The 17,515-nt window shown below is 43.6% G+C and overlaps 2 protein-coding genes across 6 annotated transcripts in view; one reads left to right on the top strand and one right to left on the bottom strand.

The window, feature by feature from the left end:
- The window catches only part of LOC6899629 (G1/S-specific cyclin-D2), a 67,629-nt gene extending 57,145 nt beyond the window's left edge, over window positions 1–10,484 (bottom strand). The window contains exon 1 of one of the 5 annotated variants that reach the window (XM_033385270.1): window positions 9,419–10,484. In XM_033385270.1, the coding sequence (XP_033241161.1) occupies window positions 9,419–9,967 (549 nt within the window). In that variant the 5' untranslated portion in view covers window positions 9,968–10,484. The remainder of the gene's footprint in view (window positions 1–9,418) is intronic. The other 4 variants (XM_033385275.1, XM_033385274.1, XM_033385271.1 and 1 more) reach the window with 4 other exon arrangements.
- On the top strand, window positions 10,476–14,335 carry LOC117185157 (uncharacterized). Its single transcript, XM_033385269.1, has 2 exons — window positions 10,476–10,562; window positions 10,616–14,335. The coding sequence occupies exon 2, from the start codon at window positions 11,757–11,759 to the stop codon at window positions 14,109–14,111; it is 2,355 nt and encodes a 784-aa protein (XP_033241160.1). The 5' UTR covers window positions 10,476–10,562; window positions 10,616–11,756; the 3' UTR covers window positions 14,112–14,335.
- Window positions 14,336–17,515: the final 3,180 nt, after the last annotated feature.

Here is a 17,515-nt window from a genome sequence, read left to right as displayed (position 1 = left end):
AGAGTGAAGAAGGCAATGACTGCACTCTACACATGCAAAAAAGCTATTGGGCTAAGATAAGGTATGATCCCAAGCATAGTCCAATGGATATATCAAGCTATAGTTAGACCAATACTACTCTACGGAGTTACGGTGTGGTGGCCGGCCCTATCAAAAAGGGCGATCACCAAGCAACTGGGCAAAGTCCAGCGGACTGCCGCCCTATGTATCAGCGGAGCTCTTCGCACCACCCCAAATGACGCGCTAAATGCCATCCTATACCTACAGAGCCTTGACCTCGCAGGAAAGGAACGGGCAGAAGCAGCAGCAATACGTCTAAGAGACTCAGATCAATGGGTGACACAGCGCATAGGTCACTCAGCCATTTTAAATAATAGCAATACCGTCCCCTCAAAAACAGACTACCAAGTTCCAAGAGAGTACGCAGTCACTCCCTTCGACACAATCATGCCTCACAGAGACGAATGGCTCGAGGGACTCCCAGGCCCAGATGGGGCCATAAACATCTTCACAGATGGATCAAAGCAGGACGATAGAGTCCGAGGGGTAATCTACTCTGAACAGCTAAACATAAGGCATTCCTTCAGGCTCCCAGATCATTGCAGTGTCTTTCACGTGGAAGTCATAGCAATCAGGGAGGCTCTAGACTGCCTACAAGCGGTTGCCGTTACGGCAACCAAGCTAGTATATCTGTATGCCAATGGCCACCTGTAAGCTCATTATAAAAGAGCAATACAAGCGACTAACAAACGATATGTGGCAAATAGTGCCACGATGTTGCACAACTCGGCAAACATGGCCGACCATGGGCATGAAGCGCACCTCCGAGCACTGCAAGCTAAGCAGGAAAAGGTGCAGCGTAGTCATACGTTCCCACACGGGACACTGGCTAATAGGCACCCACGCTAACAGGCTGGGGGCCCCACATAACGATTTGTGTCGCAGCTGTAGCAGAAGAAGGCTACATCACCTGAGCTCAGCCTTTCTACACGACATCTCAGAGATGTCCAAACTATGTCCCAGGAAGAAAGCGAAGTTTGTGAGAGCATCTGGATGGGATAACTGCTGATAGGAAGTCTCACAACGCAGGAAGGAATGATCCTATGCGGTGTCACAACGGGCCGAAACCGGCCTAAGTGTGACGGGCTCCGAGCGAGCCCGGTAGCCGCCTCAACCTAACCTAATCTATTATCATTTAGAAAGTTATCTTTCTGAAAGCTCTGGAAATGCTCTAGTATATCCAAGCGCTGATAAAATTCTTAAAAAAATTCGACAAAGAAAAAGATGAGACGAATAACAAGTTGCAAAAACCACCGTCTAAAAAAATCAGAAGTGCATGAAATTTAAGGCACGGTAGATCTACACATCGATAGTGGGTCTAGACAAGGTCTGCGATGCCGCAGTGCATCCTCAGAATCATTCGGTGCTCCTAGAGATAACAGGAAAGTAACAAAGATCGAAGAACCTATTTGACTGTGGTGCTAGATATTGCTTATTAATCTACCACTATTAACACCTGCCGTTTTATCTCGCACCCCTCCGTGTTCACTGCACACTGAACAAGGAACAGTGTGTGTGTGTGAGAGAGAGAAAGACGCAACGTAACCACTGCAAATTGATAGGTTCTTTCTGGCTATAACATTGATCCCATCTGATCCAGTTTCGGCAATATGGTAGTTATGGTCATTCTCTAGGACTGCGGGTTTTTAGTTTTCTCGTATTTTCAATATTGTGGATGCCACAGATTTTCGTCTTTTGTGGGGTCGGAAAGGGGTGAGTCGAAATTTATATATACTTTTTTAGTGAGATCTAACAGGAGTGCGGACACCAAATTTGGTTACTTTATCCTTAAAAGTCTCTGAGATGTGTGGATGCCCCATATTTTCGTCCTTTGCGGGGTCGGAAGGGGTGTGGCGAAATTTTGAAACGAAACGGCCAAGGTCCCGGTATCACAGGAGTGTGGATACCAAATTTGGTTGCTCTAGCTCTTATAGGTTCTGAGATCCTTGAACTCATTTTTGCAATTGGCAAAACCGACCATGAAACCTGTGTGTTAGAGAGAGACAGAGCGAGAAAGAATGAAATTGTTTTCTTGATTCTGGCTATAATAATTATACGATCTGGTTCAAATTTTACACTCTAGAAGATATAGTCATATTCTACGATTATGCGATTATCTGTTTTCTCATATCTATGAAATTGTGGATGCCACAGATTTTCGCCCTTTGTGGAGGCAAAAGTGGGCGGGGCAAAGTTTTGAAATGTAACAGTGACATATCACAGAAGTCCGGATATAAAATGTCGCTGCTCTATAATCTAGAATCATAGAAAATGTCCATATCTATCAGATTGCTGAATCTGGATCTGATCGGATCATTTTTATAGCCAAAAGGAACAAATCAATTTGCAGTGGCTACGCAGCGCCCGACGTCACGCTCAGAATGATTTTCTGTCTCTCTCGCACGCACTCTGTCGTGTCGCTTAATATTCGCGTCGTCTGCCGGAGGAGAGCCATACTGACTAAGTATCGGGTATAAATGTAGAGTTGCGGTCTCCGCAGCAACTCACAACTTTCCCCCTCGTTCATATTAATTCTGTGCGTTAGTTAATCGTGTGTTTGTGTGTTGCTAAATGTAAGTACGCTCACGCTGAGTTTAGCCCGCTCTTATCCCGTAGTCTTCGCTTTAGCTATCACTCGTTCCCTATTATCCAAACTCAAACTGTTCTTTCTCTCTCGCTCTTTAAACTTTCTGCAATAGAGCTCTCTGTTTAGTAGCTCTCGCAGTTGATCTCGTTTGCCACTCCAAGGGAAACGGCAGCTGCTGGCGATGCAGACTCGGTAGCCGAATTCATCGCCTCGGAGAATGTGCAGCCAAGTACGTCTGCAGCGTCCGCGTCTGTGGTGTCCGCAAGTTCGCTAGTTGTCCCGTCTATCCCGATCCATCCAGTAAATAGACGTTCCGGACCTCCGGATATTGCTACCACAGGTACTAGGCCTGTGGTGACTAAACCACTGGTGGGAGTCCCACCAAAACGACAAGTTTTTGTTTTACGGCTGGCCCCTGACCTCAAATCGAATCATGTAATTGCTTTTATTCAAAGCTAAATAAAAGCCGTGTGTTTAAAGGTGGAGAAATTTAACTTCTCTTATGCCAGGGAGATAGCCTCGTTTAAGATAAGCATACCCCAACTCAATTTGACACTATTTGCTCCGCCAAATTTTGGGCGGAGCATTTGGTGGTGAAGGAGTTAAAGGCTAAGGAGAAGAATAGGCCCCCCATTTCCTTTACAAATCTTTCCAGTGTGCCACCCTCAACCTCAACTTCCTCTTCCTCAACTTCCCGTCTTGCTTCCACTTTTCCAAAAAAAATAACTCCTCTTTCAGTAACCTATCAGAATGTAAGAGGCTTGCGTAGTAAGATCAGCATTCTTTTCCGGGATAGTGTTGCATTTGCTTCCCACGTTATTGTGTTTACTGAAACCTGGTTAAAGCCGGACATTCTTAGTTCCGAGGTTTTGGCAGGTCGGTACAAAACTTTAAGAAAGGACCGTTCGTCTCGACGTGCAGGAGGGGTTCTAATTGCAGTGGACTCTTACTTCACGTCAGAACACTTCACAGTCCAAGTTCAACAGGAACTGGAATTCCTGTGTGTAAAACTGATTCTTCCCGCTTTCGCTATATTCATTACTTGCTCGTATATCCCACCTTCTTCGGATATTTCAATTTATGAGCAGCACTTGTCCGCTTTAACCGTTGTTTTTTCCCCGTTATCAGATAAAGATCATATGATAGTTCCTGGTGACTTCAACTTGCCAGGAACTGTTTGATCTTCGGTAAACTAGTCTAGTAACCTAGTGCCCATGTCACGACATGACTTTGTTGACAGCTTGCTTGACCTGTCCCTGTCTCAAGTCAATCATGTTAAAAACTCCTCGGGTCGACTGCTTGATCTGTGCATTGTATCGGATCCGACCTTAGTGTTGTTTACCCGATCCCTTCTGCTCACTATACCTGAAGACGCCTACGATCCCACTTTAGAAGTGTCGCTAGATATAGGACCAACTGTATTGGAACGGTCGAGTAGGCTACCTGAACGTGTCCGCTGCTTTCGTAAAGCCGAGTTTGCGAAGCTTAATAATCTTATTAGCGATTTTGATTGGTCCGCTCTGTACTTGTGCACTGATGTCATAAAAGGCACAAACATTTTTTACAATGCTTTCGTTACATTTTTGTGTCCCGCCTTTTTTGTTCGATTAGATAATGACTTACCTTCGGTGTTAACATACTCTCGAGTACTCATGTATTCGGATGATGTTAAACTCTGTGTCCAGTATAAGGACATTTCATTTCATTTCCGCTTGCAATCCGAACTCAATAACTTTCAGTCATGGTGTTGTTCAAGCTTGTTACACTTTAATGCCTGGAAATGCACAGTTATGACATTTCATCGTTCTAGCCCCCTTGTTGGCTCTATTTACCCTATGTGGTGGTTCTCTTGAGAGAATTACTCTAGTGGATGATCTTGGTGTTATATTAGACGCCAAGCTAAACTTTTCTGAACACATTTCTACTATGGTAAATAAGGCCATGGGCGTGCTTGGGTTTATAAAGAGGTGGTGAAAGGAATTTGACGACCCCTATATAACAAAGACTGTGTATACCTCGCTAGTTCGTCCGATCTCAGAATACGGCTCCTGTATATGGTGCCAACAGTACAAAGTACACCCGGACAGTATAGAATCAGTAAAGAAAAAAGTTTTACTCTTTCCTCTGAGGGGCCTTAACTGGGATGCGGGTGTGATACTCCCATCTTACTCTAGTAGACTACTATAAGTAAACCTCCCATTATTCCCATTATTCGTTAACCGTAAGAAAATGTTTGGTGTGATTTTTGTGCACAAATTGATCAGGGGGACATAGATAGCCCTGATCTGTTGGGCCGCATAAACTTCACGATTCCTATTAAACATACTAGAAATGTTATACCGTTGTTTTTTCCACTTTGTAGGTCGAATTATTCCTTGCATGAACCGTTTAGGGTCCTATGCTCGGATTATAATTTCTCTACCATTTTATATCCACCACTAATTCTCTTCCTTTTATTTAATTACTAATCCTCACTCACCATTCTAGTAATTAGTAATTGTAGTGGTATTCGTAAATGTATTTTGAATGCATGTTTAAGTTTCTTGTTAGTGTAGTGCTAATTTTCCTCGAATATTAGTCTTACAACTATCTTTCCTGCATGTTCGCGTTTGGTTCGGCTACGCACCTCGCGTAATGCGGCAGCGCCCCTCGGTCGCTTGGACGGGAGACGGGCTGCGTTTTGCCTGGGATCCGAGCGTAACAGCCTTCTGCTGGTGTCACTCGGGCCACTTGACAGTGCAGTAATTGCATCGACTCTGGTAAGATGCAGTCATTGCATGTCAACGTCCATTAAAAAAAAATTAGGGAACAAATTGGGAAACTTAGAAAAACAAATTTTCGTATAAAAAATGTCTTTGCCAAAGACGTCGGATTGCTCTGACTAGTAAATTTGCTTGTATGTATGCAAACAAGAGAAGCAAATATGTACATACATATTCTCTTTATGTTATTTCTTGTTTTCGTTTGGTTTCTAGCTGCTTGTGAACTATGTGTGTTTTATGTGTGTTGAATGGAATAAAACCGTGTACAAAAATTTAAAATTTTTGGTTTTCAAACCGTGTTATTTTAAAACCGTGTAAAAACAGAAATAGGTGTACTTGTGTTGTTCCGTGTAGTGACAATCACGCGTATTGCGCACAACGCGGAATTATACTAATCGCACTCAACCAGTCAAAGGTAGCTAGTTATCGGGAGTGTGTGAGAGAGAGACAGAGATATAGAGATAGAGAAATAATGGTAAAAGCGTGGAATGCGTCTCTTGTATCAAGAGAGTTATCAAGCAGTCTGTGTAAGCAATAAAGAAAAAATTAGCCAAAATCGCTCTCGGCAGCAACAACAACATGACGAAAATCGACTCTCTTCATTCGCGTACTTCTCTATACGCGCACCCGCAAATTTGCAAACGAACGCGGAGAGAGCACGCTCTGCCTACCTTTGATATTATGCGCAAGCAGCAAATTGCAAAGTATGGCGTGGAGTGCCCGTCCCCCGACCTTTACGACCAGTACAATGACTTACAGCTTACAACTGTGACTTCAACAACGACAGCAACAGTAGTTTCTCAGAGCCCGGTATTGTCAACTCATTTCATTACGCTCCTCCCCTCCAAACCGAAGAGTACGCAAAACGTTAACGAAACGCTAACAGACTGGGCTTGATCGCATTGTGCAAATAAAAAGAAACATCTAAAAACATCGCGGTTCTTAGCGACCCAAAAAGAAGATGATGATAGCGCTCAAACACCTAAGTTAGGTAAATTTTACTGAATTGGTTTAAAAATTAACTGGTACAATTTGAGAAAACAAATTTTATGTCACGTCTATAAAAAGGAGAACAAGATAGTGGTCAAATACCTCGACAATGAAAAAAATAAATACTTAATTATAAGTTTCAAAGGAATCGAATCAACAGCTTCAGTCAATGAGATAATTGCTGGACTTAAAGATAAGGGCTTTGAAATGAAAGTGGCTTTGAACATAATAAATATAAATCTCCATTCTTTCCATTATGCATAGTAGATTAAGAAACTGAACACCTCGAAACCAAATTTAAATAAAATAAAATAATAGACAATATCACCTTTAATTAATAATAACTACTGTAACATATTTACATATTTAACTGAATTAGAATGAACGATAATATAATCATATTAGTTTAGTTTGACTTAACCAAAACCAATGTGACATTTAGTGACTAGTGCTCTAATTATAAGCCCATTGCTTGTAGCACTAGGAAAGCCAAATAAATAAATAAATCCCATGTTCAAGTTAGAACTGACACCTGAAAGTATGTCTATAAGTAAAAGCGAAGCTCAAATTACAATATCTACTGAATCACCGTTGAGGAACCGCACAAACAAAATCCCGTCCCATGCAATGTTCAAGGTAGGACAGTAACTTACCAGAAATATGGACACACGAAAACTGATTGCACCCAACGTGCAGTCTTCGGTGCCTGCTGAGCACAGAGTTTTGCCCCATAAATATGCCGTCTATAGAGGTTGGCCTGTCTATAAAGAGTTTACAAAATCGCCTAAGCCAACAATCCGACGAAACTTGTCATATGCAACATCAACTACAACCCCAGGAGCTTCTTTTCCTAAGGCGCTTAGTTACACCAACGAGTCGTACACCTCAGTCTTCAAAAAACCACTGCCGGACTAATGAAATTTCAGGCATTGCAAACTTGTCATATGCAACATCAACTACAACCCCAGGAGCTTCTTTTCCTAAGGCGCTTAGTTACACCAACGAGTCGTACACCTCAGTCTTCAAAAAACCACTGCCGGACTAATGAAATTTCAGGCATTGCAACAGTGGCTAGAAATGACTACCCAATATACCCCTGCGAATCCATTCCGATTGCCTAGTGGAATTGAATCAATGCTGGTAACAACATATAACAAATACAATGGCAGCAATCCAATAAACGATGGAGGAACTTTTGCGCAATTAAAATCTTCTCCTTGAGCTTCTAATCAAACAGAAATCTGCTTAAATGGTTCTTCTAATGCGAGCTCTTGCAGTTCGTCGATCGACATGACATTGGCGTCATGCTCATACCAGAGACTCACCTAACAAACAAAAATTAAGTTCATCTCAAAGGCTACCACTTTCAGGCTTATGTGGGTATTGGAATTCATATCAGACGTCCTATCAGGCACTATCAGTTGCCAACATTTTCTACAACTTATTTACAGGCAACATCAATTCATATCAAAACTCAAAGCGGTTACTTAAACCTAGCCGCAGTTTCCAAAGCAGAATTGGTAAAATTCTTCGACCTATTAGGTGACATCTTTATTGCAGCTGGTGACTACAATGCCAAGCTTAGGCCAATAAGCTTAGGCTTAGCTTAGGCCTACACAGATCTGAAGAAGCAACCTGACTTGATTAAATTTGATATTACAGAGGTGTGCAACAATTTCACACTTTGGATCAAATACACGAAATAAAGAAGTGGTTGCAAAATTATTTACTGTAAAGATGACATAGATAGCTCAGTTGAAGCATTAGGGCCTGTAATGTCACTGGCTGCAAAACCCTCCACTCCAATAGTAACAGCTAATAAACTTCACAACAGCAGTTGTGTTACCAGGCATATTGAAGAGCTGCCATGCAATAAGAAAAAACTTCGGCGAGAGTGGCAAGCCGAAGCTGTGATGCCTCGAAGGAGCGGTTAAAAATAACCAACCATCTACTACGCAAAGAAATGGAAGATGATAGAAGCCAAGCTCAAATACAATATATTTTGCAACTCCCCCCAAACAGCAAACGATTTCCAGTGCGGAAAGCTAAATGAGTCGTATGTCCACCAAATGAGAGTGAATCACCGTTACATACACGAACAGGAGCAGGCTTGCAGCAATAAATAGAAGGCAAATACATTTTCTGTCCATTTAGTTAATGTCTTCAAGTCACATCCAGCAACTAGCTTTGTGCTTTCACTAACCAACAAGATACCACATATTCCAAGCAGGGGAAGATACAAGTGTCATTAAGGACCAGGGATCTGACCGAAAATGATCATAGAATTGCCGAGCTGTGCAGAATACTTTCTCACCATAATATTCAACAGAATGATGAAATGGAGCAATTATCCTCAACAATGGGGGAAATCTACAATTCCAATACGACAATTTGGATTTCGCGAATGATATGGACCAATAAACAAGCATTGTTCCGGTGTTATTCTCTTTTGAATCCAAAATTTTCAAGATCAATCTAATATAGCTAAAGTGTAAGCATTTAGTTTGTGCTTTGGTTCATCCTTTAATATTTCATGGTGGCCCTATTATGCTTGGTCAAAGCTATGTACTGAATTTAAATGGCGTCAATCTAAAAAGCGTGGAAATTATGTAAATATATTCAGATTTCAAGCTCAACGAGTTGACTCCGCCAGTAAATTCACAAAGCCCAACATTTTTCTGTCAAATAAAGGTTTCTGGCTATTAGTTTTAGTCCCGCCATTTCATACAATAAGTAACATGTATTGATATTGTCAAGTCTATAGTTTGAAACAATGATTAAGTACTGGGTATAATAAAGGGACATACATGCAGACATTGCTCATTTACCGGGGTTAGATTGTATATATTTTTAGTACGTATATTAGCTTCCGAGGTCTAGGCGATTACACTCGATAAATGTTGAGTACCAGCTCAACATACTCATTTTACTTGTATGAAGACTATAAAACTTAAAGTAGGAAATAAATCATGTATAGCGTTTGAATTTCTTAACGGCGTCTGGTCACTAGATTACTCACTTCCATCATCCACTCAGCGACAATTTTACGCATTGCCGGAGTTATATCTCTTTGCACAGTTATAAAATATGTATCGACTATATTTTGGTGTTTTTCCTCAGTTTTCAACACATTTTCCAGACATCGATCTGATTTAAAAGTAGGATCTCCAATAGCCGTATTGACATGATCTGTACCGCGTGAGTCGGATTTAGTCTGCCACTCTTGAGGTCGAAGAGCCGAAGGCTCCTTGCTGCAGCTGCGAGTAAATCTTTCCTTAATACCTTGTTCTTGAAGTTGGAGTGATTGGTTTTGTGTGATTAATGAATCTGCTGTATATATATAAACAATTTCACTCCTTTTGCATACGACGGAATTAGGCGAGACGTTGGGTTGACTTGAAACTGCGATTGCGTCGTTACCAGCACCAGTAGAAGTAATAGAGGGGCATATCGAGGCGAGATCAGTCCTGATTTTGGGCGCAGCAAGTGTTTGTTTGTTAATGCGATACAATGACAAATCTGAATCACATACAAGACTTTCCGAACACAATAGATCCATTTTTTGCATTTAGAACAACCACTTAACGTTTAATTGTTTTTTTTTATATACGTGTTTGTTTAATTGGTTTTTTTCTCTTACTGCTTATATATGTGTTTGTTTAATATGAACTCCGTTTGTATGTACATACATATATATGAAGAATGTTTCCTCTAAAAAACCTTACATGTAAGCATTTTGGTACATTCACAGTTTTCCACAATGACGTATTCATATACATAAAGTGTTCCTAATTAATAATTCATTTTATTTAGCGTATTCTTCTTTTTTAATTACAGTGATGACAGCAACATATACAGACACAAGCTTAGAATTCAACCAGTTTTCTGTTTTGACGTTGAAGAAGGTCACGAGTAAGGTACACACTTAGCTCCAATGTACAATCATATTTTGTATAGTTCGAGTTCAGAATTTATAATTAATTTTTAAAGCCATAATTGCACTAAATTCGAGGTGTTGCCTCTAATTTAAACTGTTTTACCATGCACATAGACACTATCGATAGAACCATCGATAACTATTCAAGCAAATAGTAGCGGCATTCCTGAAATGGATAAAGCAGATGCAGATCGAACACAGTTGTTGGAAAGGTCCAGATTTCGATGTGAGTATAGTCGTATCACTAACCATACAGTCTATAGATGTACCAGTTCATAGAACGAACATGTCGCACGTTGAACACAGATATTCCGTCCCATGGGGGTCTGGCGTTCGGCTACCGCCGCGTCATCGTGAGCCAAACTCAGAGAGATCATCTGCATGTGTTAGTACTTTTTGTGTGTATTATTGTTTTGCTGGCCGCTAGAACTAAAATTTGAGTTTGGATTTCGTTTGAGTCTTCAGCTTATTGATGGACTGACCTTACCGAATCAAAATAAATACAAAATGGGCAGGGTGGGTGGTGGTGCGAGACACTTGGGCGTGGGCTATAAAATAAAAGCTGTTATTTGTGGACGGTTTTCTAAGGGTTAAACTACAAAGAGAGTGAGAGCGCTCTAACTGCAATTGCCCACTCGGAGAACGGCATCGTTTCATGCTAGGGCGGCGTAACCTCGTCTCCGATCACCAAGAAGAGTCTTCGTTTGCGTGTCGACGAAATCACAACGACAATTAGCAGTTGCAGCTGGCCGTGCTTACACCCGTATTACCCATTACATTGTACTCTATACGCGAATTACGTTTAAAGTTTAAGTTGATTGAAGTCCAAATGAATAAATCTCGAATTGTCTATATCGTGTAGTACATTATTAAACGCAAAGATTCCCCAGAGCATTTCTGCTCAACATTGAAATCTCGTATCGAGGATTTCACAACATTTTTGGTGGCCCATGGGGGGAACCGCGTTTAATTCGTCCTATCCGCATATGATTCTACCTCGTTCCGCGTTCAGTTAAATGTACAAATAAAATCATATTTTATCAGCTGCAACTGTAAACGGCAAACACACCGCAAACCAACGGTTTATCCAACAGCCGCTATCTCTCGCACGAAGCAGGGACAAAGAAGACCAGACGATAGCTCTGCGCCTGGACAGTAGCCTCACTGCAGCACACAAAACACACCTCAAGCCGACGGTTAGACAGCAGCCTCTCTCTCGTGCAAAGCAGAAACCAAGAGACCAACGAGCGTTCTGTTGCTGCACATCATCTCTAGACACAAGGCCTCAACTCAACGCTCACAGTAGCACAGTTTCTGCACTCCCGAGTACCAGAGTAAGTGTTTCGTTGTGGGTATTTTGTACAAGGTCAAAGAGAGTGCAACTAAGGGTGAGAAAGGTACATACACATATAACAGCAACATGTCAACAGCCGAGTCCCACGATCTCGAAGCCGATCCTCAGGTGGAGATCGACAATCTCAGTGTTATTCAGACAAATCTCATTGCGAGGGTTAATCAAACGGTGCGTAATTTCAGAAAGGATGGCGCAGATCGGAAAACAAAAGCTTATTTTCAAACGCGCTTACAAACTTTGCAACGGTTCTTAGGTGAATTTGAGCAAAATCATCAACGTTTGCTAATACTTCGTTGCCCAAGTACGCATAGTTATGTGTCCAGCGAAGTGGCCTTTCGCTTTGATGAAGACTATACAACAGCATTCAGCATCATATCAGAGGCCTACGAAAATGTATGTCCTAGAGCACCACCGGTACAGCAGAATCCAGAGCCAGCAAATCCATCGGTATCATCAGTGCAATTGCCCAAGCTACCTGTACCGACATTTACAGGCAAGTTTGTGGATTGGCCGGCATTTCACGATGCATTTGTTCAACTCATCCATAACAACCAGAAACTGTCCGACGTCCAAAGGTTTCATTTCCTGAAGCAAGCTCTTCCCTCGGATCGCGACGAGGATATTCAGCAGATGGCGCTTGCGGGAAATAACTATGCAACAGCTTGGAGTCTCGTCCTCAAGCGATACGACAACAAACGGCTGCAGTTTATGTACCATATGAACGGTTTGTATGACTTGCCACAGTTGACAAAGGAGCAGTCTGCTGATATAAAACATATGCTTAATGTTGCGACGGTTTGTCTCAATGCTTTCAAGAATCTAGATGTTCAGCATTGGATGGCTCATCATCTCACTTCCAGACCGCCAAGCCCGACCCTGCAAGCTTGGGAGCTCCATCTCGGAAGCTCTGCCGAACTTGCCACGTTTTCTCAGCTACAATCATTTCTCAACGACCGACTCGTCAGCATCGATGTGTTCGAAAATCGAGGCCACTCCACGACGCGGACACCTGTGCCGCAGCCTGTCAATCAAAGGCACCCGAAGAAGGCAGTTGGCAACGTAACATACAAGGGCAACAGTTTCCACGCCAAGACTGCGGTTGTCGAACACACTCGCTGCCCTCACTGTAGCGACAGTCACAATCTTCGGCATTGCCCGGACCTTTTGTCCAAGGACTGCTTTGCAAGGAAAGCCATCGTCGATCATGCAAAGGCATGCCTCAACTGTCTGAGCCGTTCCCATGCACTTTCAAAATGTACCAGTAAAAGGAACTGCACGCAGTGTGGTCAAAGACACCATACACTGCTGCACTTCCCAACTCCTGCTCAGGTGGCAACACAGCCTCACGCAGCCTCCCACAGCGCTCGTTCCGGTAACTCCTGGCAGTATACAACGAGCGACTCATCTGGCAGGGCTACACCTACGCAACTCTACGCTAGGACCCCACTTCCTACTCAGAGCGCGGCACAGCCTCTCCCAGGGGTTCCCAACACTAGTTCCGGTGGTCATCCACAGTCTGCAGCGACCGACTCGTCTGTGAGAACACACTCTGCGCAACTTGTCTCCGCTACGGCAACGCATCACGGACCCAGCACTGTCCTTCTGGCCACTGCCCTGGTCACAATCCACAACCCCCACACTGGCCAATCAGCTGTGGTACGTGCGTTAGTGGATTCAGGCTCGGAAGGAACCCTCATTACAGAGCACACAGTGCAGGCTCTCAACCTCAAGCGGCATCCAATTTCGGCAGAAATCGCTGGAGTTGGGACCACCTCCAAGAACAGGTGTACCTACACTACAGAATTGTCATTAAGTTCTTGTACTTCGCAGTTTTGTACTACCATTGATACTGCGTTTATACTTAAAACGCTTACATCGCAATTACCTTCAAAATCCATCAAATTGCAGCAATGTCCTCATTTGAACGGAATAGAACTCGCCGATCCCGGGTTCTACAAACCACAACGGATTGATCTTCTGCTGGGAGCGGACGTAATCCCACAGATCCTGCTTTCAGATATCCGCAGAGGAAAGGAGAACCAACCAATTCCACAGCACACCCAGCTTGGCTGGATAGTCTTTGGTCGAGCCACTTCCACACGCTCACACGCTGTCACCATTAGATGTCACCACAACAGGCTAGAGAATCTCGTCCAGAAATTCTTCGAAATGGAGCATCTCGGTTCTGCAAAACAGCTCACACCAGAAGAGCGATGGTGCGAGGAACATTTTAAACGAACTCACATCCGTCAACGAAACGGCAAGTATTTGGTACGGCTACCACTTAAGCGTTTGTTTGACCCTTCGCAGGTGCTAGGCAAATCACGTCAAATCGCGATGAATCGATTCCAAATGCTTCAACGAAGATTCCAAGGGCAGCCGGAGCTGCAAGCCACTCTTCCACTCGCGAAGGAGCATTAGAAATTCAAAATCAATTGATCGGAGCCTTACGATCAGCAGGAATGGAACTTCGAAAGTGTTCTGCGAATGACGCTTCTCTGCTACAAGACATACCTCCAGACCATTTATCTCATAAGACACTATTAGAGTTTGAATACCAAGATCCCGTTAAAACCTTAGGCCTCTATTGGCATCCACATCAAGACTATTTTGGGTTCAAGATAAATTTTGAAATCAGTCACGCACATACTAAACGTTCTTTACTTTCCACAGTCGCCCGACTGTACGACCCATTAGGTTTCATCACGTCCTGTGTCATGACCGCGAAGGCGATACTCAAGGACTTCTGGATGGCCCGCATCAAACGCAACGATGGCAGTCTAGCACAACTGGACTGGGATGAACCGCTGCCAACCGAACTGCTTGATAGATGGCAGGGATTCATACAGAACTTGCCATATGTCGAGCAAATTCAAGTACCACGATGGCTGCGCGTCAACATCCACGAGCTTGCGTCATTACAGCTACATGTTTTCTGCGATGGATCATCACTGGCGTATGCAGCATGTGCATATATTCGTGCAGAGCTACCAAACGGAATGATTCAAACTCATTTGCTAGCTGCACGCAGTCGAGTCACACCCACGAAACCGATCACAATTCCACGAGTCGAGCTTTCGGGTGCGCTGCTGGCAGTTAAACTGGCAAAATGGATCCGGGACCAACTGCGCACTGCAGGACCACCTATGGCAACCTTCTATTGGTCAGATGCTACTATCGTTTTGTTTTGGATAAATGGAGATCCCCACCGATGGCAACCCTTTGTGGCAAATCGCGTTGGACAGATTTTGGAGCATAGTACATCAACTCAGTGGAGACACGTACCTACTGCGGTAAACCTAGCGGACTGCGCAACTCGTGGCTTAACACCACAAGAGTTAGCAGTACATCCATTATGGTGGTCTGGACCATCATGGCTACAGCAGCCGGAAAGCCAATGGCCTGCAAACGGAGTTCCCAGTCAGGACATCGACAGGACTATAATCGAGGAGAAACCATCAGTTTTGTTCCAAAATGCTGTGCAAGTCTCGGAGGCTCCAGAAGCCTTCATCCAAAGCTCGTCGTCATACGACAAGTTAATATCAGTCATGGCATATATTCTACGGTTTATACATAACATTCAAGCCAAAGGGGACAAACTGTCTGGACCACTGAGTGTGCAGGAGCTCGATAACGCTTTAATTCATCTCGTTCGCAGCATTCAACAGGAGGTCTACGCGACAGAAATATTGAGGTTGAAGGGAAACAAGACACTATCGGGCACACACAAGCTGTGTCAATTATCCCCATTTCTAGATGACCAACAAATTCTACGAGTCAGAGGTCGACTGCGAAATGCAATGCACCTTCCAATAAGCCAGCGACAACCAATGATCATTCCCAATCATCATCATTTTACCGATCTCGTCGTGCGTAATGCCCACCGTCTCGCACTCCACGGCGGCACCGAATTAACGCTGGCCACTATTCGACACAAATTCTGGATAGTCAACGGAAAACAAACTGTCAAACGCATTCTTCGACAATGCGTCCGATGTTTTCGTCACCGACCGAAACCAGCAGCACAATTGATGGCCGATCTTCCCCTACATAGAGTCAATCCGCCAACTCGTGCATTCATCGCCACCGGAGTGGACTATACAGGCGCGTTCGAAATTCAAGCATCCAGATTCCGTGGACACACAAACTACAAGGCGTATATCGCAGTTTTCATCTGTTTGGCTACAAAGGCAATTCATCTTGAAGCGGTCACGGGCTTAACCACCGAACACTTTCTCATGGCCCTCCAACGTTTCATCGCGCGTCGGGGTTACTGTCAACACATGTATAGCGATTGCGGCACGAACTTCATTGGTGCCCACCGGGCTCTTCAAACCTGGCAAATACATTTGAAACGAGAGCTACCCACAACTGTAATACCTGCTTTAGCCGCCCGAAACGTCCAATGGCATTTTAATCCACCGCATAGTCCTAATTTCGGAGGCCTTTGGGAGGCAAATGTAAAGTCTGTCAAAACACATCTCTATCGAGCCTTTTCAGGATATAAAATGACCTACGAACAACTTGCTACCGTGCTAACACAAATTGAAGCCTGTTTAAATTCCAGGCCTTTATGTCCACTAAGCGCGGAGCCGGAGGACCTAGCTGTCCTCACCCCGGCACATTTTCTTATTGGAGATTCATTATTAGCTCCGCCGGATGTAACGACAAGGGATGTTCCACTCACAGTCCAATTTCTGGAAGGACAGAAAATGATCCGGCAATTTTGGAAGCGTTGGAGTTCGGACTGGCTATCACATCTTCAAGCCCGTCCAAAGTGGCGACATGAAACCGACAATCTACAAGTCAGCGATCTAGTAATTGTCAAGGATGACCGACTGCCACCCAACGAGTGGAAACTGGGAAGGATAATAGAAGTTCACCCTGGAGCTGACAGTTTAGTCAGAGTCGCAACTGTTAAAACAGCATCAGGCGTATACAAACGATCGGTCTCTAAACTATGTCGGCTACCGTTGCCACAGACCTCAGAATAATCCTACCACCGTTGCTAGCTCCATTCGACCATACATGTACCATAACGAACACTTTCTTTATTCACAGAGCATTCACATGTGACATCCGTTGGTTTCTAATACTGGTCCCAGTATTGGGGGCGGCATGGACGGTTTTCTAAGGGTTAAACTACAAAGAGAGTGAGAGCGCTCTAACTGCAATTGCCCACTCGGAGAACGGCATCGTTTCATGCTAGGGCGGCGTAACCTCGTCTCCGATCACCAAGAAGAGTCTTCGTTTGCGTGTCGACGAAATCACAACGACAATTAGCAGTTGCAGCTGGCCGTGCTTACACCCGTATTACCCATTACATTGTACTCTATACGCGAATTACGTTTAAAGTTTAAGTTGATTGAAGTCCAAATGAATAAATCTCGAATTGTCTATATCGTGTAGTACATTATTAAACGCAAAGATTCCCCAGAGCATTTCTGCTCAACATTGAAATCTCGTATCGAGGATTTCACAACAATTTGTTTGGTTTATTTAAATACATAGATATTAATATGTAAATGTGTGTTTACTTACACATGCGAAGATGTTCTCACTGCGTTTGGCTTAAAACCAATCTAGTCTAAAAGACATAAAACGCCTAATTAGGAGCTGTAGCGCTTGTAGCAGAAAATGCTGAGTTTTTTTGTGGCGCCATCTAGTGCTCAGTGTGGCAGGCGAACGATGGGTCAAAGGAAAACCAAAAAGACGGTAACAGCTCAAAACGTCAGGCTATCTCTGTTGAAAATGCATCCAGGGACCTGTTAGAGGATTTGCTGCCAGAACGTTGGCGTCCCTATCGGCTATTCCCTCTTGAAAGT

The sequence above is a fragment of the Drosophila pseudoobscura genome, chromosome X (genome assembly GCF_009870125.1).
Source record: "Drosophila pseudoobscura strain MV-25-SWS-2005 chromosome X, UCI_Dpse_MV25, whole genome shotgun sequence".
In the NCBI taxonomy this organism is placed as follows: Eukaryota; Metazoa; Arthropoda; class Insecta; order Diptera; family Drosophilidae; genus Drosophila; species Drosophila pseudoobscura.
Note: the sequence above shows the minus strand (reverse complement) of the source record. Positions and strands in the feature narration are given on the sequence as shown.